General features: G+C 40.0%; 1 protein-coding gene across 9 annotated transcripts in view; it reads left to right on the top strand.

Moving 5' to 3' along the window:
• The window catches only part of arvcfb (ARVCF delta catenin family member b), a 270,673-nt gene that overhangs the window by 228,008 nt on the left and 15,519 nt on the right, over positions 1 to 27,146 (top strand). For 6 of the 9 annotated variants that reach the window (XM_032578552.1, XM_032578546.1, XM_032578549.1 and 3 more), the window contains 3 exons: positions 699 to 716; positions 3,713 to 3,784; positions 26,097 to 26,224. In XM_032578552.1, the coding sequence (XP_032434443.1) occupies positions 699 to 716; positions 3,713 to 3,784; positions 26,097 to 26,224 (218 nt within the window). The remainder of the gene's footprint in view (positions 1 to 698; positions 717 to 3,712; positions 3,785 to 26,096; positions 26,225 to 27,146) is intronic. The other 3 variants (XM_032578548.1, XM_032578550.1, XM_032578551.1) reach the window with 2 other exon arrangements.

Below are 27,146 nucleotides of genomic sequence, written 5' to 3' on the forward strand. Positions count from 1 at the left end.
GTCCTGCCGTCAGTTTGCTAGGTCACATTTTAGTTTCAGTTGCCAGAAGAAGATAGAAAATTATATAATAAGGAATATAATTGGAAAAAGAAGATCTGGCCTTCAACAACAGACACAGTTTCTAGGGAGAAATAATTGTTAGCATGCTCTCTGAGAACAGCGCTAACACATGGTGGTTTCTGTAGAGCTGAAATGAACATAGACTAGATCTAACCGCAATGACACAGAGATTGAAATCCAGATCTGTGATCAGCTCAAACCCAGTCGTTCACATTTCCAGGCTCTTATTCCTGCTCTTCCCACACAGCCATTCTGATAAAACACTTATTCACACTCTGACATTCGATGCCACTTTTAAACATATTCCCTCTTTGACATCCTACTTTCCCTCATAATGGAATCTGTTTTTTGCCTATTAGTGTGTTGTCACCAAATCCTCCGTATAACACCGTTCTCGTTGCAAGTCCCCCTGCACACACAGAAACACCCTTTATTAACCGTCTATTACGGCCTTCACTGATCCACCTTCAGGAAATAATGACTTATTTTTGTGTTGACGTGTGTAACACTGTCCTCCTTCACACACACCACACACACAGACGCACGTCTTTTTTTTCACCATGCCTATTCTCTCTTTGTGTTTTTCTCCTTGCTTTGTGTTTTTTTGGCATTGCTGCTGCTTCCTTGGATAACAATAGAGGAATGGTTTAATCAAGGTGAGTGCCCTCCCCCCCATTCTCTCCTCCATCTCAGCTCTCCTCCTCCTCATCATCTTCATCCCTCCTCCTCTCCTTCTTCTCCCTCCTCCCCCTGGCTGTAGAGTGCAGTTAGAAATAGTTTTGGTGTCCTCCAGAAGACCCTGAGAAACTTCCAAGGATTTCAGAAAATTGTAGCATTCGTTCCATGTGCATTCCCTTACCATAGCTAACAACCCCAGTTCAGAGTCAAACGTTTTTTGTTTTGTTTTGTCGATATTTTAAACTTCAGAGCTAAAGTATCTGATTTGTATCCTATAATGAGAAAGACTTAGTAGGAAATGCTCTCTAAAGTGTTTCCCCTTTAGTTTAGCAGCTAAACTAAACCATGTTTATATAATATAAACATGGTTATGAACTTTTTTGCTACTGGTTTGTATTTGTGTAGTTGTGAACATTGAAACTTCACTTGATGTGAGCTAGCGCTGGGTAAATATGGAAAAAAAGTCCTGTAGCGATAAGGGCTGCAACTAACTTTTTTTTAGCTATGAAGTATTCTATTGATTATTCTGATGATTAATCAATCAATTATATAAAAAAACATTGCTACATTCTGCAGATTTTTCATTTAAGCACGTAAACCTTTTTTATACAATATTAGAAATGCATATAAAGATACAATAAAATTAATTAGTTTGTTGCCTAAAATGCAATAACATAGCGTTCCATTAGCATACACTTAATAATTTGTAGCAATGGATGCATTTGAAGATAAAAAGAGCTCCTAACATCAATATGTGAAAAGTTCAGCTCTTTCTGCTGGACTTAAAATCCATAAAGTGCAGGGCTCTTTCTGCTATTATTATTTTATTTCACATTATTTTATTTTATTTATTTATTTATTTATTACAGAATTTGAACCAGGTGAAGCTAAAACTGTCCCTTAAAGAGTTGTGGGTAGAACATCTTTACAGACAAGGAAGGTGTTTGCTTATATTTTTGTACAGTTTTTGCTTAATTACTGCTCTTCTGTTATTTCAGCAAATGGCCTTTGTTAGAGTCTATATTAAAGATGGATAGATTTCAAAGCTTGACGATTATTATTATTGATTTATCTCAATTAATCCAATTGTTACAACCTTGATTACAATATTTTTTTTAAATAACAGTTGACAGTCAATATATATCACGATATAAAACAAATCTCTATTTTTGTCAATTTTTAATGTTTCCTGTAACTGTTAAGTGAAATCAGATGTTATCAGCTTGTTTGTCGATTTATTGATATCGTTGAACATTATACAGCTGCTCTCTGCAGCCTCTGCCAGATCAATAGAGGATTCATTTAAACTAAAATCTTCAAGCATTACAAGAGAACAAAACAAAAATGGAGGTATTCTTTTGTTGATGTCAAATAAATAAAATCGACATTGGAATATAAATTCCCAAAATATTTCCTTTGTATAGCTCACTTTAAATATTGCTTTTGAAAGTCCAAGCTATGAAATAGAAATAAGCTTGTGCTTGAGACATAACTCTTCTTTTTTTGTTGTTGAACTTCATATCTCCACACAACTGAACTGTTCCCTTCTTGTCAACAATGTCATTCGATGCGTCTTCTTCTTCTCTTCTTAAGTCATGTCCTACCTGTTAAGTAATGCTCAAACCTAAGCCGTTAGCGCGTCTGGCAGCTACTGTTCCTTCTGCGTCAGTCTAACGTTGGATTGCTCTATTCCAGCAGCATGACCAGTCCGGCTCGGAGCAGCTCTTCTTATCATTGGCTGTTCACCTTTCCTATATATGTATTGAGAACAAATTACTTTGAGATTTATGTATCGTTTTTATCGCGAACGTTGATTGTGGCTTTCTCTGTGCTGCGGTTGCAGTCTGATTTGATGGGATATACGGGGTTTTGTGAGCAACATTACCAACAAGATACATGAGTCCTAAAAGGTTAAAGTGAAACTACACTGCTTTGAGAAAATATTCATTCCCAATTTAACTTTCCCGCATTTTGTTGACGACAAACTTTCCTGTATCCATCCTTTCCTGCTGTGTAGCATGGTGATGGCAGCATTATGCTCTGGAGATGAACTAGAGAAGTTAGAGATGATTTGTTAAAGGCTTTGAACGACTTCAGTCTGGGGTAGATGTTCAGCTTCCCTCAGCGAGATACCCTTACCTTACAACCAGAGCTAGAATGGACTAGAACCGCTTTGTCGCCATCTAGTGGTTGGAATTATGCCCATATTTCAATATACTTGGCTAACTTGCACATGAAATACCTGGATGTGTAGCTTTGGTTTGTTCTATATTAAAACTATGAATTCTACTTAATTTAGAATCTGCTTTACAGCAAAATGTATTTTTATGTCATTGTACGTAGAAATAAATTATATGTAGAAATATTTAAAAACCCATGAATTTCTTTCCAGTTCACAAATATGCACTACATCATGTTAGTCAAAAAAATCCCATTAGAATTTATATGTAAAGTAGCGTTCGTTTAACAAAGTTAATTTCAACATCTGTAATTTGATGCTAAATTCTTGAACAAATAGACATATTAGATCAACAACAAAGATTTATTGTTTTTAATTGAATTTGTTTGCGGATGTTGCTTGTGCGTCAGATTTACAACTGTGTTTGAAAGTGGTTTTGTTGTTTGTTTAGGTTCTTTTTGGTTCACGATCATGAATGCTGTTCATTCCCATCTATCTGTTTCTTGTGTAAATGCAAAGACTCTTGTTTCTACGTAGGTGAATGTGTTCCCATTAGTTGCAGCCCAGGGTTCATTTATGTTTAGTTAAATTTGGACTTTTTCCAACTTATAACTCATCCACATATTGTTATGTCTTTCAGAAGTCCGTCCATCATAGAAAAATACATTTCGGGTCCAACTGGTCCATTAATACTGATATCAACCTTCCAACCTTGTATCTTGTTTGTTGCATCATCCTTAGAAATTCACGTTTCTGCTGGTAACATCTTCTTCTCTCTTTATTCCTCCCACGCAGGCAGAAAGAATGGTGAAAATGACAAAAACTACGACACTTTGGATCTACCTAAACGTACAGAGCCTTCCAAAGGTACGTCCTTCCCTGGGAAATGAAGAACTTCCCTCCGTTAACGGAGGCTCTGGAAAAAGAGCAGATAAACGGTTAGGAGGCATCTCGGGTGATTAATAGTATGGGAAGCTCTTGATAGAAAAAATAGTTGTTTTAGTTGAGTTTATTTTTGTGTCACCAGTGCTGATTATTCACTAATTATTACAGAACTTCTATTACTTGGTGCAGCAGAAGAAGAGGATCTTTATTTCAGAGTGAGCTCTAGAAGTCTGCATTTGAAGAACCTCTGCTTGATTTAATCTTTCAAACTGTAATGTGTATTTGATAATTGGGATCGAAGTTGAAAATTAGCCTCCTACTAAGATGCTAATCAATGATTTAATTGTTGTTGAGGGAAAAAAATAGACATATTAAATCTGATTATGAGCACAAGCTACAGATTTTCTCATCTTAACTTAATGCTTTACAAGCAAACAAACAAACTCCTTCTCTCCTCATTCCTCCCAGATGATAAAAGCCTCTGTTCTACTTTGTCAGTATAAGTACATCTGATTCTCTACCTTTCCCCTATTTACAGACATGTTCAGCATTTCCTGCTGAGTTTAGGAGCCAAGCCGCTTCTTGGCCACAGCCAGAGTTTTCCTGGAGTCTTCACTGTTTGACTCCAGTAATATAGAAACACTACTAAACCCCTTTTTAAGTACTCTCTAACCATAGTGACCATCGTTGCATTCTGAGGAAAGAGCGGGAACACCGCCTAAACTGTGGAGTACGGTAGTGGCACCATCATGTTGGGGGGCTGTTTTGCACCAGGAGGAACCGGTGCACTTCATTACATAGATACCATGATGAGGAAGGAAAATTATGTGGAAATGTTGAAGCGACATCTAATGGACAATGACCCTAAGCTTGCAGTCAAAGTGGCTTAAAGACTTTGACTTTTGGTGTGGTTGTCATAAAACCCCAATGACCTGAAAAGGTATGTAAACTTTTCATTTCTTAGATACGAGCAAATGAATCTGTGAGATAACCTTTCTCTTAATTATGGCGTTTAGCAAATAGAAAGAAGTTTGGTAATTCCAAACACAAGAGAAGTTTGCTTTAATTTAACATCAATAAAAAGATGCATGTCTTTTTAATTAGGTTGTATGTGAACGCATAGTTTCAACTGGGCATCGTTTCCATTATGATCTGAGAGTATTTTCAATCAACCAATTTATTTTTTTTTTACAGATACTAGCCCTCAAAAATGTATTAAACGATATCAAAAATAAAGTGATATTTACGAGTATTGCTTATAAATAAAAGAATGTATTTTTACGTACATTGCATTTAAAACAATGTTGTGAAAATGTATCTAGTCAATAATCAGTAGAAAAACATTTCTTGGCATTACGTCAATCAACCTCTTGTGATAACTGCCGACCAGCTTTCCGTACGCTTCCATTGATATTTTTACATTATTTTTAAATAAAATCATACAAATTTAAACAACCCTGACTGTACATTTCGTGACTGTCATGGGACAGAGTGTCTTCAGTCAGAAGCTCCTCCAAATTTGTTGTAATACAGACCTCTACAGGAGATCATTCCTGCCCACAGCCATCAGCATCTACAATAACTCTTTAATTAAATGAGTTACAACAACATTTATTTTCCCTTTGGGATCAATGAAGTACTTTTGAATAGAATAGAATATTTTTGACAATTTATTTTTGTTAATTCCAAGTCATTGAGTTTGGAATGCCTCCTTTCCATCTCTCTCCAAAAACAATCAGATTCAGGTCAGGACTTTAACTGGGCCACTTGAAAATTTCAATGTCACTTCCAGGCAGAAAAAACTGAATTTAAAAAGACCTGAAACCTACATTTACCGATTGTATGAATAATTCTGGGCTTAGCTGTATAAAAAGCATAAGAGTAACAATGAGTTTTGTTACTATTATGTATTAACGGCTCTAGACACAGAGGCATCAACTAGCCTTCCAGCGTGTTAGCTGACTGTGTGTGTGGATCTGTGTGAGTGAAGGATGTCGGCGTGTGTGTGTGGGTGTGTGTGAGAGAGGCCACCCATCCGTCTTCTCCCGTCTGCAGAATTCACCTGCACTCCTCAAACACTTCGGCGAAGTCTATATCACTTCCTTTTGGAGCCATAATTACCTACATTAACACAGCAAAGAGGGCTCTTTAACTAGATCACCGCTAATTGCCGTGCCTTTCAAAGTTGAGGCCATTTTGCCCTTTTTTTTTATCACTCCTTAAATAAGGGATAGCAAATGAGCTCCAAGGATGATAATTAATACTTTGTCTGCTGGCTGGGGTTTATGGACGAAAGCCAAGCTGAGACGCCGTAGTTGAGGCATGGGTTGCATTTATCTTCGACGGTGTGGAAACAATACCCCTTCTGAGTTTGGATGGCAGTTACCTTTACAGACAGATCTAAATGTCAGCCGCAGCTTTTTATTGTAAACAGCAAGCCATATATTTACTCGCCTGCAGACAGAAAAATCGGTTCAATTTGATGTTTATTAGCTTGACATGCATAGCAACAACTAGGTACATAAGCTTAATAACCAGAGCCAAATCCGCATTAACCTTTAGAAGACTTTTCTTTCTTTTTTTTTTCCACTTTCTCCTTTCTGCTGCTGATTCAAAGGTGCTCAGTGCTGCAAGACTGCAGAAGCCTTCAGGGAACCTTGCTTGTTTTACTTTTATTTATTTATTTTTTTTACCTCTCTGTGTGTGGTTCCTCACCGCTTCCACCGGTCAGCTGTGGGGATTTTGCAGGGGCAGCAGCTCTCATTTTGTGGCGATGGCTAAAGAAGATATGGGAGATTACATGTGTATCCCAGTCCTGATGTGTTGCTAGATAGAGAGAGGTCAGTGCATGGAGCAGACTGGATGTGGCAGTGGCCAGTGCTTAATCTTGGTGTGTGGGTGGGGGTGTGGGTGTGTGTGTGTGTTGGAGGAGAAAGGAGATGGAAAGAGCTCAAAATATGGACACTAACATTAATATTCTCCACATTGTCTTTTTTTTTTTCTTTTTCCAAATTTTTTTTAACCCAGCATTATCAGCAGATTTTTTAAAATCATCTTGCTATCAGAAAAACGTTTGTATTTCAATTTATCCCTTCATAACTGTGGAAGCAAGGTGTCATTTTTACAACTGGGAGTGGCTGATTAGCATCTCAGGAGCTCAAATGCAACCCCCAAACTCCAGTGGCGTTATAAAGGAGGCTCCATGGATGCATTAAGAGGAAGTTCAAATCATCTCTTCCACCCATCATAATGGGGTAAGGATAATATTTCTGACTCCAACGTCTCTCTTTTCCCACGTTTCTAACTCTACAGCCAGGCAGTGACTTAAAGAGGAGCGGCAAAAGCAAATGAGGCGGATTAGCAGCGCTGATGGTGTCATCCAGAACATGTTGCTATGAAGTATAGTCTTTGCTGCCTGGATGTTGAGCAATTAGTTTTTCATTCAGTCAGAAGCCTCTTCAGATTTGTTGCGAGACTGACTGCTACCAGCATCACCATCCACAATAACTCTTTGAAGATACTTGGATGACATAAATGACATAATTTATCCCCAAAGGAAATTAAATGAAGTATTTTTTATTTGAATTGAATCCATCCATTGTGCTATGAAAAATAAGAACCTTCAACTCATAGGAAACTTGTGAATCCAAACTTTAAAAAAAACACACCCCAAAATCAGAATGAAAGCTCTGGACATTGGAGTCTGAAAAGATGGGGGACTGCAGCAAATGTGTAGAAATCCTATAGTGGAGAAAACTCAATTAAGAGGAATATGAGAAAAGTTATCCGTAACGGCCAGTAATTCCTTCAGGATGACTTCCGTTTGGGACAAATGTCCACCGAGATATATGTAGATGCGCTACAACCTGAAAACATTTCGCTTTTAGGTTTCCACAAACAAATAAAATAAAGCCTGGTAGTTAATAATATAACTATTCAAGGCAAATATTGTTGAGTATTGTTTCCTTTTCACCATTAAAATAATCAAAAAAAGATTTTAAATTGTCTTATATTTTATTTGGAAATAGGTATTTTCGTCTTACCTTACCCCAGTCCCTGTGTTACTTTCACCATTCTTTAATTATTCAGTTTCCCTTTGGGATCAGTCAGATTTTTTTGAACTGAATTGAATTTGCTTTCAAAGCAACAGAGACAGATTGCAGGTGGCTGAAGTGCAGAATCACAGAGACCCGGGGAGATTGGATGGATTTGTTTTTTTTCATGCTGGCTTAGATCCTGAGGAACTGAAAATAACAGCGCGACCAAAGTAATTAGCTGTTAAAAAGAGCAGTTTGTGTGGCAGGGACTGAAATTATAAAATACTTTCCCGTCACTTCATTGAAACCACATAATTTAACTTTCAGATTTAAAAAAAAATCAGTGGGACGAGTGGAGTAAGGAAAAAGAAAGGCAAAGGTTTCACATGAGAAAACTCGCCTTGTACAGAGACCTTGACTCCTTTCTTTGCAGGAAAATAAATTCCTGTTAAACATCTTTTTTTTCCTCCTGAGTTGTGTCTCAGACTGAAGGGAGGTGCACAGAATACCGAATTAGCTGTTTGTTGCTCTGGAAGGAACTCTGTGTATGTCTCAGATTAATTAGCCTTCGCCCGTTTTTCGCTGAAGCCATCTCTGCCTTTCCACACTCATCTGGCCTCTCTCGCACTCGTATCGCTCTGCTGTGCTGCCGCGGCTGAGTGCAGATGAGGGAAAATGCCTCACATCTTCTCGGGGTGTGTGGGTGTGTGTTCTCAATGAACCGAAGCAAACACACTGAATGAAAACAAGTGTTCACTTCTATGTGGAAGTGAAATGAGGATCCTTTGAAATTAAGAGAGGAGGAAAGCTGGGATCCTTGTAGACGTAAATACTGACAGGTCATTTTCTGGGGTCGTTTCGGTTTGGCTATGATAACCTAATCACAGGCGGCATCTCGTGACTAATTTTGCTCTGGCAGTTTCTTGTGCACCGAAATTCCAACATTGTCAGTTCAATAAAAAGAAGCAAATTTATAGTTTGACTGAACTCAACAACATGAAAAAGATAACAGAAAGCAGATTAAGTGGTTTATGACACATCAATGAAGCCTAAAGAATTTGTACAAACTGAATTTGTTCTGCCCTGTCCGGGTTGTGCCCCGACTCTCGTCCAATGTGTCAAAAAATTTCTACTTAGGATCAATCTATGACTTCCTGTTTCGCTGGGGGATAAATATAATGTGACACAGAGGTCAGTTTCTCTTGCCACTAGCCCAGAGGAGGACAAGCATTTATCTTGTCAAGACGAACAGGATGGTAAGGGAGCTCGGGAACTCACTATTGAAGAACCAGATTTTACCCATTGTCCGCAATATACATGACAAGTGTTTGTACGGCCAATATTAGCCTTTTCTGTCCTACCATCACAAACATAAATATTTAAACTTTACTAAATTCTAAAGGGACTTGAGACTTTAATTGTAAGCATGTTTTTAGTCATATGAGACTAAAATTGAGCCTTTCAGTAGCAAACACCAGAGGTTGGACATACTGGTCTTACAGTTCACTTTGAAATGGCCCAAGAAACCTTTTAGCGTGCGTGATATGATAAACTCTGAATTACTAGAAACAAAAACAGATGGCTCTATCAATAAGTTTAAAATGGGTCGCTACTATATACAGAAATACTTCATTAGACACAAAATCAACCTCATCCTTTGCTGTCCAAGCCTCCACGCGTCCTTCCTTCAGAAAACCTGAGCATAGGGAGGACCCAAGAATCTTTCGTTAGTACTGCCAATAAATGTGGAACCAGATCACTGAGTTGACTGGAATAGTGATAGATTTTGAGGGTCTTTTTGCATAAAAAAATACTATTAAAAATGTTGACCCTACTTTTTTGTTGGACTGGTATCTGGCATGGAACAAATGAGGAGTCTAACCTTAAAAATCTCACGTAAAGACCTAACTTTTATTTCTTGATGTCGTATACATACATGTTGCCAACCTCTTTGTCCAGTGGGTCTCTTTCTTTTCCTCATTAATCAGACATAGTTTACTAAAAGGGCCACTGAATGGTGTAATGCTTTCCTTGTTTGCCCTCTTGCACTCCCTGTTTGCCATTTTGAAGGACAGAGAGGAGAGTAGAGCTGTTGATCTTTCATATTGTAAATGAGCAAGTTCAGATCGTTGAGGCGTTTGGTAAGAGACCTTCCCAAAAGCCCATTGTGAGAAGTTTTCTTTGCCAACTCTGAGCCACAGAAGGCTTCAGGCCAGACCCAAGATTCACTGAAGAGAGATTTATTTATAGATTTATTAATAGATTATAGATTATTTATAGACTGGGTTAGAAGCACTTCGGCATCCAGACAGAAGACCTGGAAGAGCTCCCTCTAGTTCTCCTTCCATCCTACGGATTATTTTGCTCACAATTCACAAAACTGCAACATCTACTGAGATGACTTCTCTGTTGCCTAGAAGCCAGGTATTTAACTTGTATTGTTGTTTTGTTTGACAGACTAGACAGTAGTGCCGGTGTTTGAAGTATTGTATGACCCTGTCCTATATCGGCCTACTGAATCTGTGTTTGCAGAAATGCCAGAGTATCTTTCTCTTAAAAATGGAGCTTTATTCTTATTGTTTGGGTTGGTACAATCAACTTTCTGTTTGTTTGCACTGTTGCATTGCTGCTTTATCATTGATTGAGAGCGGCAGCAGACCATCGTCCCAATGATTTTAAAACTATGCTGTTTGCAGAGAGCAAATACGGTGAAACGGGTTCATTTTCCAGCACTATACGTCTTCTGTAACGACTGCGATCCCTGAACTCCTACAGGCTGGAGTCTTTCTCTTCTTCTGTTTCTGCTTTGTTCCCAAACTAAAAACAGAACTCTGGATTTTAAACTCCAAGTGGCGTATGTCGCATAAAACCCTTCCTTCCTGTGGAATCTAACACCCGCGTAGCGAATGCTGACTCCAGCATTCAGTGTGCTGAATTCATACTACTTCCTGCCAACCCGTCGACCGCCGTGGCTAATAACTTGCCCTTTTATGCCCTAAATGAACACTTCACTCAGTTGTTTCAGTTTGCTTCCTTCCCTCCACCTCCTCTTCCTCGCTGGTTTCTGTCACATTTTGCAGTGAGGTGGTACTCTGAGCGAAGATGGAAACCTCCTGATCCCTTGACCCAGACGCACTGAGGTCCAAGGCAGTGACAAAAGGCATCTGCATGGGCGTATAAGCTTACACTGGCACACGCTGATGCACAATCACACCGTGCTTCTCACCCTGGGCTCCTTTGCTATTTTGACACATAGCATCCATCCACCTAGCGTTGGTTCCAGACTGTCTGGCTCTTTACATCGCTTACTTTATCTGTGTAGCGTCTTTTATTGCAGTTACCCAGGCATTGCGCCTTTCTTTTGCCAAATATTTAATGGGTTGTATGGTATTTTTGCTCTGGATGCTATCATGACCAGAAGCTAAACCTCTCCCACTCTTAAAAATAAAGGAGGTCAGTGAATCATGAAGAATCATAAATAACTTATAAGTTTCCCATGCTACACCAACAGTAAGATGAGTCAAATTAAAGTGGGATACACACAGACAGGAGCCAAAGAAAGTGCTTTATCTCATGGGTGTAAAAAAAAAAGCTAAACAATATCCATTTGTAATATTACTAATATACAAAACCTTATAGTGTTTCACACATAGAAAAAGAGGAAAAGTTTAATACACCTCTATAGCACCCTGTTTGTGCCTTTTGAGTCCCAGTGTACAGCTAGTGAAGAAAAGAAATAATTATAAAGCAAGAAGCAAACAGCAAAATGTGAGAAGTTGACTTAGGTGGGACCACCTTTGTGTTTGTTGAAGACACACAGAGGTTTGCATAACAATGCTATTCCAAGGAGGGCTCGACAAAAGCTGCTCCAGACATCATTAGCGGAGATGCATCATCACAGCATTTCTCCACCTGTGTTTTTTTTTTGGGAAAAGAAGACTTGTCGTTTCAGTGCGCAAACCCAACCGCAATGCTTCAGCCCACTGCAGCATTTATTTATTTCATCTGTCCTCGCCCTCGAAACTTCACTCTCTCCCCCTCCCATCCTCCTGTTTTCCTCAATGAATCGGAAAATGATGCTGGGATTTCCCAGGAGCCCGCAACATCAATCTCTTAACTGATTATCCTCGTCGTTTGCCGCTCTCGTCTCCCCGGACCCGAGAAGTTGGAGGAAAGTGATAATTGGAACAAACATGATTTCAGGGAATTACTAAAAAAAAAAAAGAAAAAGCTGCAAGTCTTAGTTTTGTCTCATTCGAGGCAGAGGAGGGTTGCTTAGTGTTTCTACGAAGGACTCTTTAGTGTACTTAAAAGCAGATTAAAGTTTTGCTGATTATAACAGGAGGGGAAGAAAACCAGAACTCCACGATGTGTCATTTCACTGTTACTATGATCGGAAAGGAAAGTCTTCAAGAACGTACTCGAGTGTAAACAGTAGAAACGCCTGTAAAACAGAGCAAGAGGGAAACTGGGATAGTGAACCTGACTTTCAGAGAGCACAACATTAATAGTTTTTCATCTTATGGCTTGGAAAGCTGTGTCTTTTCATAACTTAACGTCTTATTGCATTGTCATCTGTCTGAATACTCAGAAATAATAAAAAAGGATGCAATCAAGTTACTAAGAAGAGAGCAATGTAACCGTTTCCCATTTTTCAAAGCCCTCCTGTTTGTCTGGGCTGTGACTGCCAGCGGTTTAGATTTTAATACACATGTGATTCAATGACGGGTTCATTGAAGCCGGCGGGGATTAGGGGGCGGGGGACCCATTTCATCCTCTCTGCCTTTTATTGGACTCTTATCAGCACACACAAATCCAGATTCATCTGAGTTATTGTGGCTGTCTGTAAACAGCCGTGGAGCTTGTTTACTCACATAAATATTTTCAGAGGCCCTGCCTTTGTGTTCCTCGCACACACACAGACACAAACAAAGCGCGGGGTCGTCAACCACAAACTGTGATATCATGTCGCTATTAGAGGTGATGATGTTTATCCAGGAGGTTAGAGAGGGAGGAAATATTGCCAGGGAAAATCCAGCATGGGCCGTCTCTGTCCGTGACGGAGAAGCTGAAGGGTGCGAGAGACGTCTGTGTCCGTGACACCGACACGGACGCAGTTAATCCCCACATGGCCGTGATGCCAAAGCTCTGATTGAGCCGGTTGTTTTCCTAGCTTCCTAAGAAGCATTTTCCAAATAAAAATCGGAAGTGTTGCATTTAGGCATTCAGCTTCCTCTGAATCAATACTTTGAACAATCAGGTTTTGGCTGAAATGAAAGCTCTAAATCTTCTTGGGTATGTCTCTACCAGCCTTTCAAATTTATGGCCCGTTTCCACAAGCACCTGCCAGCGCCACTCGACTCAAGTCTATTCTTAACAGTTTGTGTCGTTTTCTGTTACAACTGAGTATAGTTGGGCGGTCCCAGAGTCCAAAAAGTGATATGTACGCAACACACCAACGCAGGATGTGGAAGCTATGGCGAACATTCGGCTCAGTCTGTCTTAAAAACTCCAGATATACTCAGTCGCTGTAGTGAGTTTTTACAAATGGTGGGTCAGATGAACGCAACTAATGACTTGACCCTTAGCCAATCAATAGCTGACTGTCTTGTGGCATTACATTTTAAGCCCAACTCTGAACGTTTAGAACCGCTGCAAAGTAGGTTTTTTTTAAAAAGGGGCCTGTACCATGTAACCTTTACTAGGGGAAAACACTTCAGCGCTAGTAGGGATGAGCAGGAGCTAGTACAAAAGGATAAATCAGAGGCTAACAAGTTCATAGGCTCTGTATACTTTTGCAAGTCACTGTGGAGTGTCGGGGTGTACAAAGTGTGTTTCTTCCTGACCATCTTGAAAATACTGTTCATGTCATCCAGTCTTAGCCTGTTTTCAGTCCTTGTTTCAGTCATTGTTTTATTTCTCCATCAGCCCCCTATCACAAACACACACACACACCCACACACACACCCACACACACGTTCACACCCAGTGTCAGTTCTCTGGATTGTCTCTGCACATTTTCAAAGCCTGGACATCCAAATTTAACCTTTGTAGAAGTTCATAATTTTTTTATACTCTACATTTGGATAACTGTATTTCCTTGCTGCGCCGAAGTGATCCACTCTTACCTGCTCACTCTTTATCAGACAGCTGTCCCCATCCACCATGCAATATTCATTTCTCAGCCTCCACAATTTCTCCTTGCTCTCTCTCCAACTTTCCTCTCATTTGTCCCAGTCATATTTCCTTCTTTTCCCAAAACCAACAAATTATTCCTCTTTTCTCTCGTCACTTGCTTCTTTTGCCTTTTCTTTCTTATTCATTCCCAATTTCTTTACATATCTCAACATATTTTTTTTCTGGTTTTCTCATCCCCCCTCAGTCTTCTCCTCGTGTATATAGAGACGTATATAGGATGTAAGAACTCTTGTGAATTTGTTGTCGAGCCATAGCTCCTCCTTGACAACTTAAGCTTATATTCATGATTTACACTCAAGTGAGCAACCAAAAAAGAAACCGTGGAAGATCCATCTTCCTCCGTTGCTCCTTTTTCCCCAAGACTTGCCTCTCTCTCTCCAGCATCTTTCCTCTTCTCTTTTACATTCCTTTTCTCATCCTCTTGTTGTTGCAGGAGTTTAAATTTGGTTTGTGTCTGGGCAAGGACGTGACTCGCCTGGGTAAGGACAAGCAGGCACTCAAGGTGATGCTGATAGACTATTAAGCCATAGAAACATTCTTGCAGACACTGAAACACTTGAAAGCGCACCCCGACGTCTCCTCTCTGTGAAACACTTGAGCGTCTGACAGACTGCTACACGGGCCACAAGCAGGTCTCAGGCTCTAATTGCTGGAACTTTGGTCAGTTCCTGAACAACTGGAACAACATTTATAAATGATAAACATCTCATTAAAAGTTCTACATTTCAACATGTTATGTTGTTTTAAGTTTTATCTTCTAAATGACAAGAGTTTACTATTCTGCAGGGAGTTTTTATTTTCCTTTTTCTGCTATTTGTGACCTGATTTATTGATTTTCACACACTATGTTGCATTTATGCTGAAACCCCATCATATATTGAAAAACCTCTATACTTAGACACATGAAGCATAATGTGTAAAATACCAAGTCCTGTCTTGTCTTTGAAATGTGTGTCTCACTGCTTTTGTGAAGTGTGTTTTTGTTCGGCTAAAAGTCTTACTTGGTGTTTGACCGCATCAGGACCAGGTACATTACATTTTCCTGACATTACTGTCTTGATTGATTTATTTTTAAAATTTTGTCACCTTCCTAAAATAATGGCCCAAATCTTTTTTGTTTGGTTTTGACAAACGTGATTATTTTTTCAAAATCAATGCTTCTTTTTTTTTTTTTTTTTTTTTTTTTACAAAAAGATGATTTAGACAAACAAAACAAATCACTAGGCAAAAATTAGGCCGTTATTTCAGGAAGATGACAATATGTAAATGAATATACCGTGTAGGAATGAAGGTTCACTGTTTTATGAGTCTCTCCAATGGGTGGTCAATTAATCAAAACATAGGTGGTGCATCAGTCAGCTGGAGCAACTTCAGGCATTTAGCATGCAAAAGTGAGGGAATCTCAATCAGAGCAGACAGAACTAGTGTATTCTACTATAATAACGATATTAACACGCTGTTGCTTTGACATTTGTGTATTGCATCGTAATGGCAGATATGTGAAGTAACTTAGCGTTGCAGTTGAAGAATTTTCAAAATGCACAACAAATTTATTGTTAGCTAATGATCAGAACATGCTACAGCATCAGATGTGCAGGGCAGTGATGCGACAGTGCTATTTACTGTACTGAAGGCAGTGTCACTTCCTTCAATTCCTTGAGTATTGAAATGTAAGGCATATCTGAACAAGTGTGATATGTTATAAATTAAGCACACAATTTATGTATTGTTTAAAATGAAAGATTGTGTGTTACTCCCAGACACTGTCCTGGTAGCTGGAGGCATTTGGAAGTATTAAGTTGAGCATTTGGTTCTCACCATCTTAGTCTTTCCCCTATTAGATTAGACTCTACTAAGGAAAAAGGATTGGTATTTGATCATTACCAAATACCAATCAATGTGAATCTAGATGAATCAAAGGAAAAGTGACTTGTAGGAAAATATTGTAAGTTTGTGCTATATTCCACAAGATGATGCTTAGGAAACTGTTGAAGTCAGACATGTTTCAATGCAGGGCTTGTTGTTTTGATTTTAAAGCAGCTGGAAGCATGACAGCTTGCTTCTGTTTTTGCCGGAGGTAAGCAGCAATGTATTCATGGAAATATCAGTTGTTGCATAAAACAGAGCTTACATTGTGTCTGCAAACCTTGATTGTCAGCAATATGCATTCTCATTCGTCTCACTTCCCAATCCAATTGTCATAAAAAGGCCGTTACATCCTCCAACACTGAAAAAATGTCACATGTGCTTAATGTGATTTTCATCCAAAGGGATTATAACTTTTGCGTCTAACAGACACAATAATTTAACCGGGTGCCCTAAAACCCACTCCCTTCAGCAGAAGGGACACTGGATGGAAACGTTCTGTGATGCATGACACATTCTTGAATTGGCCACAAAAAGACACACTAGCTTTTTCTTCGGCAGTGACAGAACCGCTGGGTCTGTGTTCGTATCCAGAAGTCAAAGGTTGCAGTAAAAAAAAAAAAAAAAAAGACGGAACATCTTCGATGAACTTTGTGAAAGAAATTCATGGACATTTCAGACAGTCCAGTTTATCAGCAGGTCTTTGCTACCGGTGTTTGATTCTTTCTACCAAAAAGGCACAGCGGGGCTTCTCTGGCCTTTGAGAACGAGAAAGAGGAAGAAGCCCCTCGCACCGGAAAAAACAGCTTGCTGCTAAGGGTCCCATTGTGCTAATTGTTAGGATTCCAGCTTTTATGGACCAGACTTACGGTAGTGCCAGAGCAGACACCTGCTGCGAGGTGGCAAAGAATGAAGGAGGTAGTGACAGAAGGGTCAGTGAGGCACAAGCCTTTGTGCCTTTTGGAGTATCTTTTTCCTCTCCCCTCCTTTCAATCATTTCATCATGCCAATACACTTTGTGGCACAAAACTGACGGGTAGCAGTCCAACATGGAGGCCAGTGCCTCTCTTTGTCAACATCCAAATGAAGGCCAACCACCATGTGGGTATGCTAATGTGTGCTGCCCTGGGGCTTCTCATAGAGATGCCAATCTGTGGCTAGAGCCCACTGACTATGAGGGGTTACGATGAACTCTGTCAATCTGAAGGGGTGACTGGAGGTTGAACAACTGCTGTCAGACCAAACGAAGCTCTCGCTTCGAACAACTGTCAGACATTTAAGAAGAGATGTTGGAATATCTCTTGTCTCTCTTACATCATCATGGGAATTTAAGTTTCAATTGCTGTTGAGACCGTCATAAGAAAATCTAACTACAGCGCAGAGTTGGAGAACATCTTTTAGCATCAGTAACTTGTATTAGTCTTTTTTTTTGCTGTAGTATAAGATTTTGGATCACATTTTCTTCTTAATCTTACTTCAGTTCATTGAGACTCTCTTGAGATTCCGCCTCAGGATTCCAATCAAATTGAGATCTGGACTTTGTACATTTGCTCTTATGTTTGGGATCATTGCTCAGTTAGTGAGCCACTTTGTTTCTAGCTTTTCATGGGCAGAAAGATTGCCTCCAATTTGAATCTAGAACACAATGGTGTACAGAGGAGTTCATGGTGTCATCACTCAGTGACTGGTGCTCAAGCCAAAATATTCACTCCTCCACCACGTTGCCTAATAGGTTGTGTTTTTGTTTTAGGCAATGCACCGTTTGCTTATTTTATTTATTTAATAAAACGTAGCTCTATGAATTATGGTAAGACCTCTCTATGTTGGTTTCATTTGCTTACAGGACATTAGTCCAAAACTCTTTTTGTTCATTTTGATGCAGGTTTTTCAAGCAAAACTGTGCTGCCATATTCTTCTAACAGTAAAGATGCGTTTCCTCCTGGCCATCTTTACAACAAGTCATTAATGTTCTGTCTTTTTTCTAATTGTCCTCTCATGAACTTTATGTTTTTATCATTTCTCTGAACAATGTGTGCTATTACCTTATGGTGAATTTGCTAGGGTGTCCACACTCCTAGGAAGATGGGGTACTGTCCTCAAGTAATCTCTTGAAAATGTTGGAAAATTACCTTCTTATCCTTCTCCAATTGTTGGGAGGTGAAAACTGAATTTCCTGCAGCTTTTAGATGTGTCCCTTGTCCTACACACTTTAATTAAATGGCGTAGTTGCCTCACTTGTCTGCAGTCAAGCTCCACAGAGCTGATGAGCTAATATTGGAGCCAGGTGTGCTGAAGCAGAGAGATGTCTGAAAGTTGCAAGACACCAGGTACTTGGGTTTTTCCTCCTTAACATTATGTTAACACACAACTCCAGATCAGCAAAACTACTAATATTCCTGCTTTTATAGGGGTGGCCACACTTGCTAATGATCATATATTTAATTGTATTACATTAAAAACACCTGGCTGCTGTTTTACTTGTTCAATGCTACGGAGGCAGATAGGGTGTACTTAGTATTTTCCCATGATTGTAGTAAAACAGATTTTCACAGTGGTTTGCCACTACAGAAATTAGAGTAGTGGGAGCCGTGGGAAGGGAATTTGAAAGTCAATTAGATGTACTTCAGTGAGATTTACACCTAACATTAACATGCATCTCCAATCAGGGCCTAATTATAGTCACAGCTGACATTAACAGGGATCTTTAGCATACAAATACTGTGCAGATTTCTAATTACCACAGCTGATATTCTGATGTCAGCTCACGCCACCTCCTTTGCTGATACTTCAGACGTCTTTGTCCCCACCTCCTCCAAGGATATCGCTGCGTTATGTAAAAAGTATGCCACCAGAGACGTTGTTGCGTTCGCATTTTCTCCAAAAATAAAAACGCAGCGAACCACAGCTCGTATTTACAGATTCTCTCTGTGTCCAATATTCTATGTGCTGTCCTACTCAAAGTAATTATCATGTAGTGCGAAGCTGACATGTCAGTTAACAACCGCCATCTGGTTCTGCTCCAAGCAGAATAAACAGCAACATGAAAGCGGCATTATTTGCTAACACTGAATGACTCGGAGTCGCCGTGGCGAAGGCCTCAGCGAACCTCGCCAATTTACTTGTTTTGTTTATGCAGTTCCGCCGCTCACCTTTTTTTCATTTTTTTTTTCATGAACCCGAGAGGGTCGAGAGCATTATTCCGTCTCAGCCATGTTACTTTTAATGAGGTGCGATGTTTGGCCAATCACGGCACTGTGACTCCTGCCCCGAGAAAGTCTTCATTAGCACCGCAGCGCTGTCCCATGTGCTGCGTGCGCTCGCATAAAGACGCTCAGACATAAAAGAGGGGTTTGTGGAGTTAAGCTCGCATGAGTTTCAGATGTGGAACTAGACCAGAAACTGGAGGCTTCCCCCATTGGAAGGATTTCATTTATTTATGTGGTCTATGTCTGGTGGAGAATGTGGCCTTGTTGCCAGCATTCCTCTGGAAGGACAGTTTTCTTTCGTCTTTTGATTCGTCTTCCTCCTAAAACTGTCCTTAGAGGTTTCCATCAAGTATTTGTGAAAACTTGCAGCCAGGTGTTTGCATCACTGTGGAGAATTTATGTTTCTTTCTTCCTGAATGTTTTAACTCAGCCACACTGGAAGGTTTCAAATCATGAACATGTTTAATGCCATTTTAGAAGATCTCAAGTTTAAGACCAGACTTTGACTAGGCCTCTCCAAATTGCTTCTCAGCTTTAGGTCATTAATTTTCTACAGAAGCTCAGGTGTGCATGAGTTCAAGATCACAAACTGATGGCTGGAAATTGTAGATAAAGATTTCTAGAATGCATGGTTCCATCAGTTACGGCAAGTCGTTTGGGTCATGGAGCTGTAAAGCAGCCAAAGACAATCGCATTCAAAAAATTACATTTTTGTCTCATCCGTCCTCATAATATTTTCCAGCCACTCCTGGGAGGTATCATCCATGCTCTGTTTTTTCTCCATTTGTAGACAAAGTCTCTAAATCAGGGCTTCTCCAGCAAACAGGTTCCAGAGGTTTAGCTGGAACCTGTCCTAGAGCCAACTTTTGTGAAAGATTGGCGAGAATTTAACCACTAAAGTACTAAACTTAGCATAGCGCCATTGCTGTTCAATACAAAAAAATGGTGGGGATTCTTCACAGTCTTGAATTAAGCACAGATTTCAAAGCTAGATTCATGAACTTCAACTGGAAATATTGAAAGACTGCCCAGAAAAAAAACCTGTCAGAAATAAAGTCATGAGTTGTGAGCATAGTGTAGATGCACTTTAAACTACTTAAACTTTGCTGATCAGAAACATTAAAGTGTGACCAAAAAGCAAACGCAAAACCAGCAGGAACCTGGAAATAATCCTCCTTCATGGCACCGTGCATGTTCTCCCTGCTTTGTGGAGGTGCCATGCTGGAAATAGGAGGTGTAAATAAACGGAGCATCGGTGTAAATTCAAGAAGGAACCTCTAACTGGACGTAGGCAGACAGAATCGATGGACATCACTTTTTGACATGCCTCGCCAAGTGTTTGGTGTGTTTATGGATTTAGGTGTGCGCACGGAGCTGTTTGCAGAAGCATGTATCCGGTTTTGCTCGAATGCACTCGACTATGTGAGAGCAAAGCAGAAAGCCCTGAAGATTTGCGAATGTGTGGTGTTTGCCCCCCCCCCCTCGTACTGAATAGTCTTTGCGGTGTTTGCATACATACATTAATACGTGCATGCGCATCAATGAATCCATTGTTATTTACCGTTCTGTCACAGTGGAATACATCGAGGCAGCAGTGGAGCCGCCTGAACCCAATTACTGCTGCAGCTCTTCACCAGGCATCGCTCAATCACTCGAACCAAACTTAGTTTCTAACCCAGTTTTCATGCTCCGGAGCACAACAAAGCTCCTTATCTTCGGGACCCCGGCGCTAATTGAGCGTCGCCTCGATTTGCGGGAGTCGTCGCCATCGTCTTCCGCTTTGGAAAAGCAGCCTGCCGCTCCTCCCTCTCACCCCTCGTTTAGGCTCTTTCTCCTGCCATGTGCCCGTTTGTAACTCCGTGGCTGTGCGGCCCAGCTTTAGTTCCTGGGCGTGTTTGCGGGCACTGCTGTATATCAGAGCGCAGCAGGAGCTCCGTAAGGAGGCCACGGCTGTGTGTGATGTGTCCCACCAACATACAAGTGTTGGAAATAGGCTCACGGGGCTGAGCTCGCAGGGAGCCGCCACTGATGCTGGCTACGCTTTAATGTTTTTATTTACGGCATAATTTTTGTAGCGTTTGCTTTCGGCATGTGGTGGAGACGCGGATGCAGAATGCCAGCGGCTTATGTTTTATTATGATCAATATGCAATCAAAATATTACAGGAAATAACAGCTTGTAAAATAGGAATACCGGCTTTGAACTTTACTGCAAGATTAACATCTTAACGTGTAATCATAGGTAATCCAGTGTGGAAATCCAGCATTGTAGATGTGCACCGCTGTGTAGATATATGGTTCTGTAACTCTTTGATGACTTCAACACAAAAAGCAGAAGACCTGTTAGTGCCTGTTACACCATGACGCTGCAAAGTCATTTTACACTTTCAGTCTCTATGGCAACTAAAAGCTCATCTTTGGTTGGTAGTTACATGTCATTTTGTGTGGAGGAAACAGCACATGCTGGAGTTATTACAGCCATTACAGTAAAAACAGCAGCCTGCCGCTGCTGCACCACAGTTATTTAGATCTGCTAGTGGAGCCACTGTAATATACACTATATAAAGTATATGACAAAACTGTACATAATGTTGGATTCATAAAATAAAATTATAATTTACCAATATTATAGGGAACCCTAATAAAATGTATTTTAACAGAATAAAGCATTCAAAGACCAGTCTGTTGTTGTTCAGCAATTGAATAAAAATTGATTGAAACAAGTTTTTAAAAACTCTGTTCATTTGTAGAAATATTCAGTTTTATCCAGGTCAATTGGTCTTACTGTAGAAATGATCAAATGCTAAAACAATCTGAAATAGCCCTTTAGGCCAGCAGTGGAAAGAAGATATCAAGCACATGCGAACTTCGCTATTGTTGGCTAACAATTAGCTAGTCTCAGTGTTCTCAAAATGCACAGAAAGAAAGTTTTTATTTTCTGTCATGATCTGCATTAAAAAGAAGGATAAAACAGAGCTGGATGCTTCCTTACTGCTGTTTATAACAGAATATTGTTGGCTAGCCCAACAAACAGAACTACTTCCTTTCTTACTTCAAAATAAGAGCCTGAAACGAAGATGCTACATTGAATCAAGCTTAAAGCAAACACCTTCATAACCATATTTTCTAATAATAATAGCTCATATTGACTTTACTTTATAATGTCATGCCAGCACACTGCATCGCGAGACAGAATTCTCTTTTTAATATCTACACTTATGGTATATTCTGCTAATTATATTGCACTTCCGATATACAGTGCTAATACAGTTTTATTTCACTAAAAATGTCACTTGCATATACTCCCAATCTGAGCTTGACGGAGGAAACTTCATCATCTTTTCCGTCTGGCACAGAGCCGTAGTAGATCACATCTGCCCCGCAGCTCATCTCCGTGTCCAGATTGTAATTCTGTCCAACAAACTGGCAGCCGGCACCAACAACAACCACAGTTCACCGCAGCCAAGAATGCAAACTGGCAGAGGGCTGATCAGGATGAACCTGAGGTGGTGACATTAAGCCTTCGCTGCAGCCGCAGATGATTAAAAACTTTGGCAGAGATATTTTATGATCCAATAAATAAAATACTCCTCTAATGATACAAATGGTTTGGGTAGCCTTACATAAAGGTAGTGTTTGGTTGTTTTCACACTCGATAGTTATTTTCAGGTGGTGTGGTTCACTTTCTAGACAGATTAGAGTTTGGTTAAAGCTTGTGAATTCACAGAAGGACTTTTTCAGTCTGGTGCATAAGAAATCTCCAGAACTGGGCCAGACAACATCTTTGGTGTATTTTTTTTTGTCGTCGTTTCTTGAAGGCCTTACTTACTGTACAAAGACTGAACAATTTAGCAATGAAATTCCAAAGTAAAACCTTGAAAGGCTTTCAGAACACTTGCAGAACGATAGAGGAACACTTAGAGATTTTGTGAATATCTCGTTTCTTTTAAGGAAGGCATAATGAGGACGGCTTAACGTTTGTACAATGTACTGTATATAGACTGCGGGAAGGAACTGTGTATAGAGTCCATAAGAGTAAGAGTTCAACACGCCTGACTTGTTTTCCCTCAGACAGAATCTGCTCTGGAGATGAAATGTCTTTTAACAGGTCTGGCAGACTACAGTCTCCAGTCTGCTGAGTTTGCACCCAGAATGCCCAGAAATATGAGGCGAATGCAGAATGTTGCTGAGTGGAGGGGTTTGCAGGCTCCCCCTTCTCTCGCATTGCCCCTGAGCGAATCTTTTCATCTGATTCATGTTTTTAGCACATGGTTACAACCATGCTCCGCCTCCGACATCTCCTGGTCACGCTGCTTTGCCGGGAATCGTTCCGATACTCCCCGAGGAACACTCGCCTACTACCTTGAGTTTTTACAGGTCAAAATGACAGAGGTATGAAAATGAAGGCACTTCTCTTTCTTTGCTTGAAAAGATTGTGCCTTAAAGCTTTTACGAGTTCAGGTCTTTGAAAATGAGCTCAACATTTTTCAGACGGCACCTTCAGTTAATTTCGCCCGATCTGGCAGTTCCTCCCACACACATTCTGGTGGAGGGATCTTGAAGGGAAACGCCACGGGGAAGTAAACCACATTTCACGAGTGTTAACCGTGTTGCCGTGTCTGAATGTGGCGAACTTAGAGGGGAGCCGAGGCTGCGGCTCTCTGCAAATGATGGGTGTGAGATGTGGGATTTAGATGAATTTAAGGACACAAGTTTAACTTTATGTTTCCGTTACCTCCCAAGCACAAAACTCACCCACTCCCCTCTGGTTTTTTTTTTGTTTTAATTCTTCTGCTATAATAAACAGTACCAAAGAGGAGCGTTCACTTTCATACTTACACTAAGCTTTGTTTTATGACAGTAAATGCTCTCAGAGTTTGGCTGGTCTGTGTGCGATTCTCCTACTAGGTTCCTATTTAATGGTGCCCACGTAAATAGAAGGGTTTTCATATAAAAGCTGGCCTCAGAACACATGAATAAACACAGTCACATTCCATTTCATTTGAGCCTTGGGGCTTTGGAAGACGAATCTGAAATGTGCTGTGGTCGAGAATAAACAGGCTGTTGTATTTATGTAAGATTATTTTACTCACTACTTTAGGCATGGTGAGGAGAAGTTAGGTTCAACTTTTATGTATAGCCAATCTGTAAAACTCATGACCTTCCTTTTGGGGTTTTGTTTTAGACTCCTTAACTCAAAGGTGACACATTTGACCGTTGCATCTTTTTACATTAGCACATTTGTAAAGATCATGTAAAGTAAGATATGAGTAATATATTTTGTTTTCCTTGTATCTTATGAATAATAAAAAAACACAAAGATTCCCCCCCCCTAGATAAGTTATCAAAATCAGGGCTTTTTTTTTTAGGATTTTTGTTTTTTGTCTGATTTTCAAATGTTTGTTATTGCAAAGCTAACCCATCCTGAGATTGTGGTGGCAGTTGATTTTTCTAGCTTCTCTGACCTGAGCTGTCGTTAATTATTGATATATTTTTAATTAATAATCTACAACAAATTAAAAAAGATTTACAAGTGACACAAATTAATTCTCAGCAGAATTTGCAATTAGCATGATTAGCACCGTTAGCAAGGTTAGCATTATTGGCTCACAGTCTCTGTGTGCTAAAACGGTTTCCTCTGTCCATGGCAATACATATTATGACATACTGTAGTTGGTGTTTGAACAAAAAAAAAAAAATAGGCAGTGATGGCCATTTTTAGAAAGCGTCTTAAGTATTTTCAGATTTTCGCTATTCACAGGCGAATGTAAAAACCGGGGGTCCGGTGTAGTTGCTAAAGTTTCTATATGTGGCATTTTCTGCAACAGCCAGAGGTTGATATTGTGAAAGGGAAAAAAATGTAACTTTGCTGTAATACCTTTAGCTTGCAATGTATCTGCTGAATTTAGCCCTTGGTCTACTTGTTCCCAAGGCATACACCGATTGTAATCCTATTTGCTTCACTTCGTACTGACTTTTTCAACTAAAAAGGCAAAGGTACAAAATGGCAAGGGAACTTAACCACCAGCAACCGCCAAAGTTTAGCTTTGTTGTTCCAAAAATGTACAGTTTAATTTCCAGAGGTGACAGCTAATTTCCAATGGCTAACTAGTCTTCTTTCAATAGTAGCATCTTCCACACCAAAGAGTGTTGCAGTTAGCGCAACCTGGTTGTACTTAGGTATGATGCGTCCATGGTTGAAATTTTAGGTTTCTGAGCTCAAATTTGTCCAATTCCTTTTACCACCTCATCGTATGGGTTTGTCTCTGCTTCCTTCAAGAAACTTGGAACAGTTTAAGGCCATGTTGTTCAGTTGTCAGCTATATATAATTGTACAGCTTTGTATTGCTCTGGTTCTTTGTGAAACACTGATGAGCCTATTTGTTTGAAGTAAAAAAAAAAAAAAAAGGAAGCCCTTTGATGGATGAATTTGATTTCAGTTTTTATTAGAAGCCTCTGCCTCCCTCCCTTTCTTCGCCTGCTCTGTCTAATAGCTGATAAATGTAATTAGGTTTCCATCAGAGAGAGGAATAATGATCGACTGTGGCTGGATGTCTTGTGTGTTAGTGAGATAAAACTCCCTCTCAAATACTCGGGTTCAAACTTGAAAGTTGGATCAATAATCTGTCCTTGTGTTCTCCTGTAATGCTCGAGTGTTTTCGGCTTTGCTGCTCTTGTGTTGCAAAGTGGAACATTTTCGACTATTCTTTCTGAAAGGAAAGAATTCTTTTCAGCCATTTTCTGCTAAGAGATTCTCTTCACGTTTGTATTTTGAAGCTTTTACTGAAAACAAAACGTTTCGACCCAAATTTTCAGCCATTTGCAGGTGTTGTGCATTATTGCAACCACGAGCGTCTTTTCTCTCGTTGAGCAGAAGGACTCCGAGATAACTTTTGTAATACGTTTGCTGGCTCCTCCACAAAGTCCATCTGCCTCGTTTGCCCTCCCAGCGGTTCCTACCAGTTTGTCCCTCTGTGTTCCCCTACAGGCTTCGAGCTGCTGTACCAGCCCGAAGTGGTGAGGCTCTACCTTTCTCTGCTGACGGAGAGCCAGAACTACAATACCCTGGAGGCGGCTGCAGGGGCTCTGCAGAACCTCAGCGCTGGACAGTGGACTGTAAGTCCTCGGGTTGGAGGGGTGGGAGTGGTACAAAGGCAAGACGCCATGTTCAAACTGACTTTTTGCTTAATTGCACACTTTCTGCAAACTTTGATGTTGGTCGTGGCCTTTCGGTGGCGAAACTTTTACAGCTGGAAGCACCAATTAAGGGTAAATGGCATCCCACTGCGCTTTAGCGGAGGACAGGGACGATAGAGCACTAGAAGCAGCAACAGAGTTGAGCTAAATGCTAAACTGGATGTGCGTTTACCATAAAGGTGACTGGTAGACAGCTAGGAGACTGGCTTTAAGGACAAGCAAAGTCAATGGACTTTGATCAAAGAAAAATAAATTCCCAGGGTTCCTGCACAGTCTGGAAAACAATGGAATATGACTGAAGTATTTTCCTGGACTAGATAACTATCAGAAACCAAAACAAGGTATTCAAATTTCTCCTTCCTGTGCTCTTTTGAGATGTCATATCTGAAGCTTGACTTTGTATAAATATCTGCCATAAATTAAGAGAGAACCTTTATACAATGAACCCTCGTTTTTCGCCGGGGTTGTGTTGATAGGCGAAATCCGTGAAGTAGTTACCTTTATTTTTTTACAATTATTATACAGCATAATTAAATACTCTACATTGAAACCAAAGAACAAAACCTGTTTTCAGGCCTAAGCATTTTTTAAACAAATAGAACGCTTTCTTACAAATAACTACAGTGAAATTATCATTTTAATCATCAATACGTACAGTAGGACAAATTGTGACTCTCGTATTTCACTGTTCCTCTGACTGTGACGCTGCGGCCTGACTCCGCTCTCTAGTGGCTTTTTCTTCTGAAGCCTGTGGTGCAGGTGTGTTTTTTCGAGAGAAGAACATAGTTATTATCAGTAGTTGTTGTTGTCGCCCTTTTTTTCTTCTGGGCAAAAACATTTG

The sequence above is a fragment of the Xiphophorus hellerii genome, chromosome 12 (genome assembly GCF_003331165.1).
Source record: "Xiphophorus hellerii strain 12219 chromosome 12, Xiphophorus_hellerii-4.1, whole genome shotgun sequence".
Taxonomy (NCBI): Eukaryota; Metazoa; Chordata; class Actinopteri; order Cyprinodontiformes; family Poeciliidae; genus Xiphophorus; species Xiphophorus hellerii.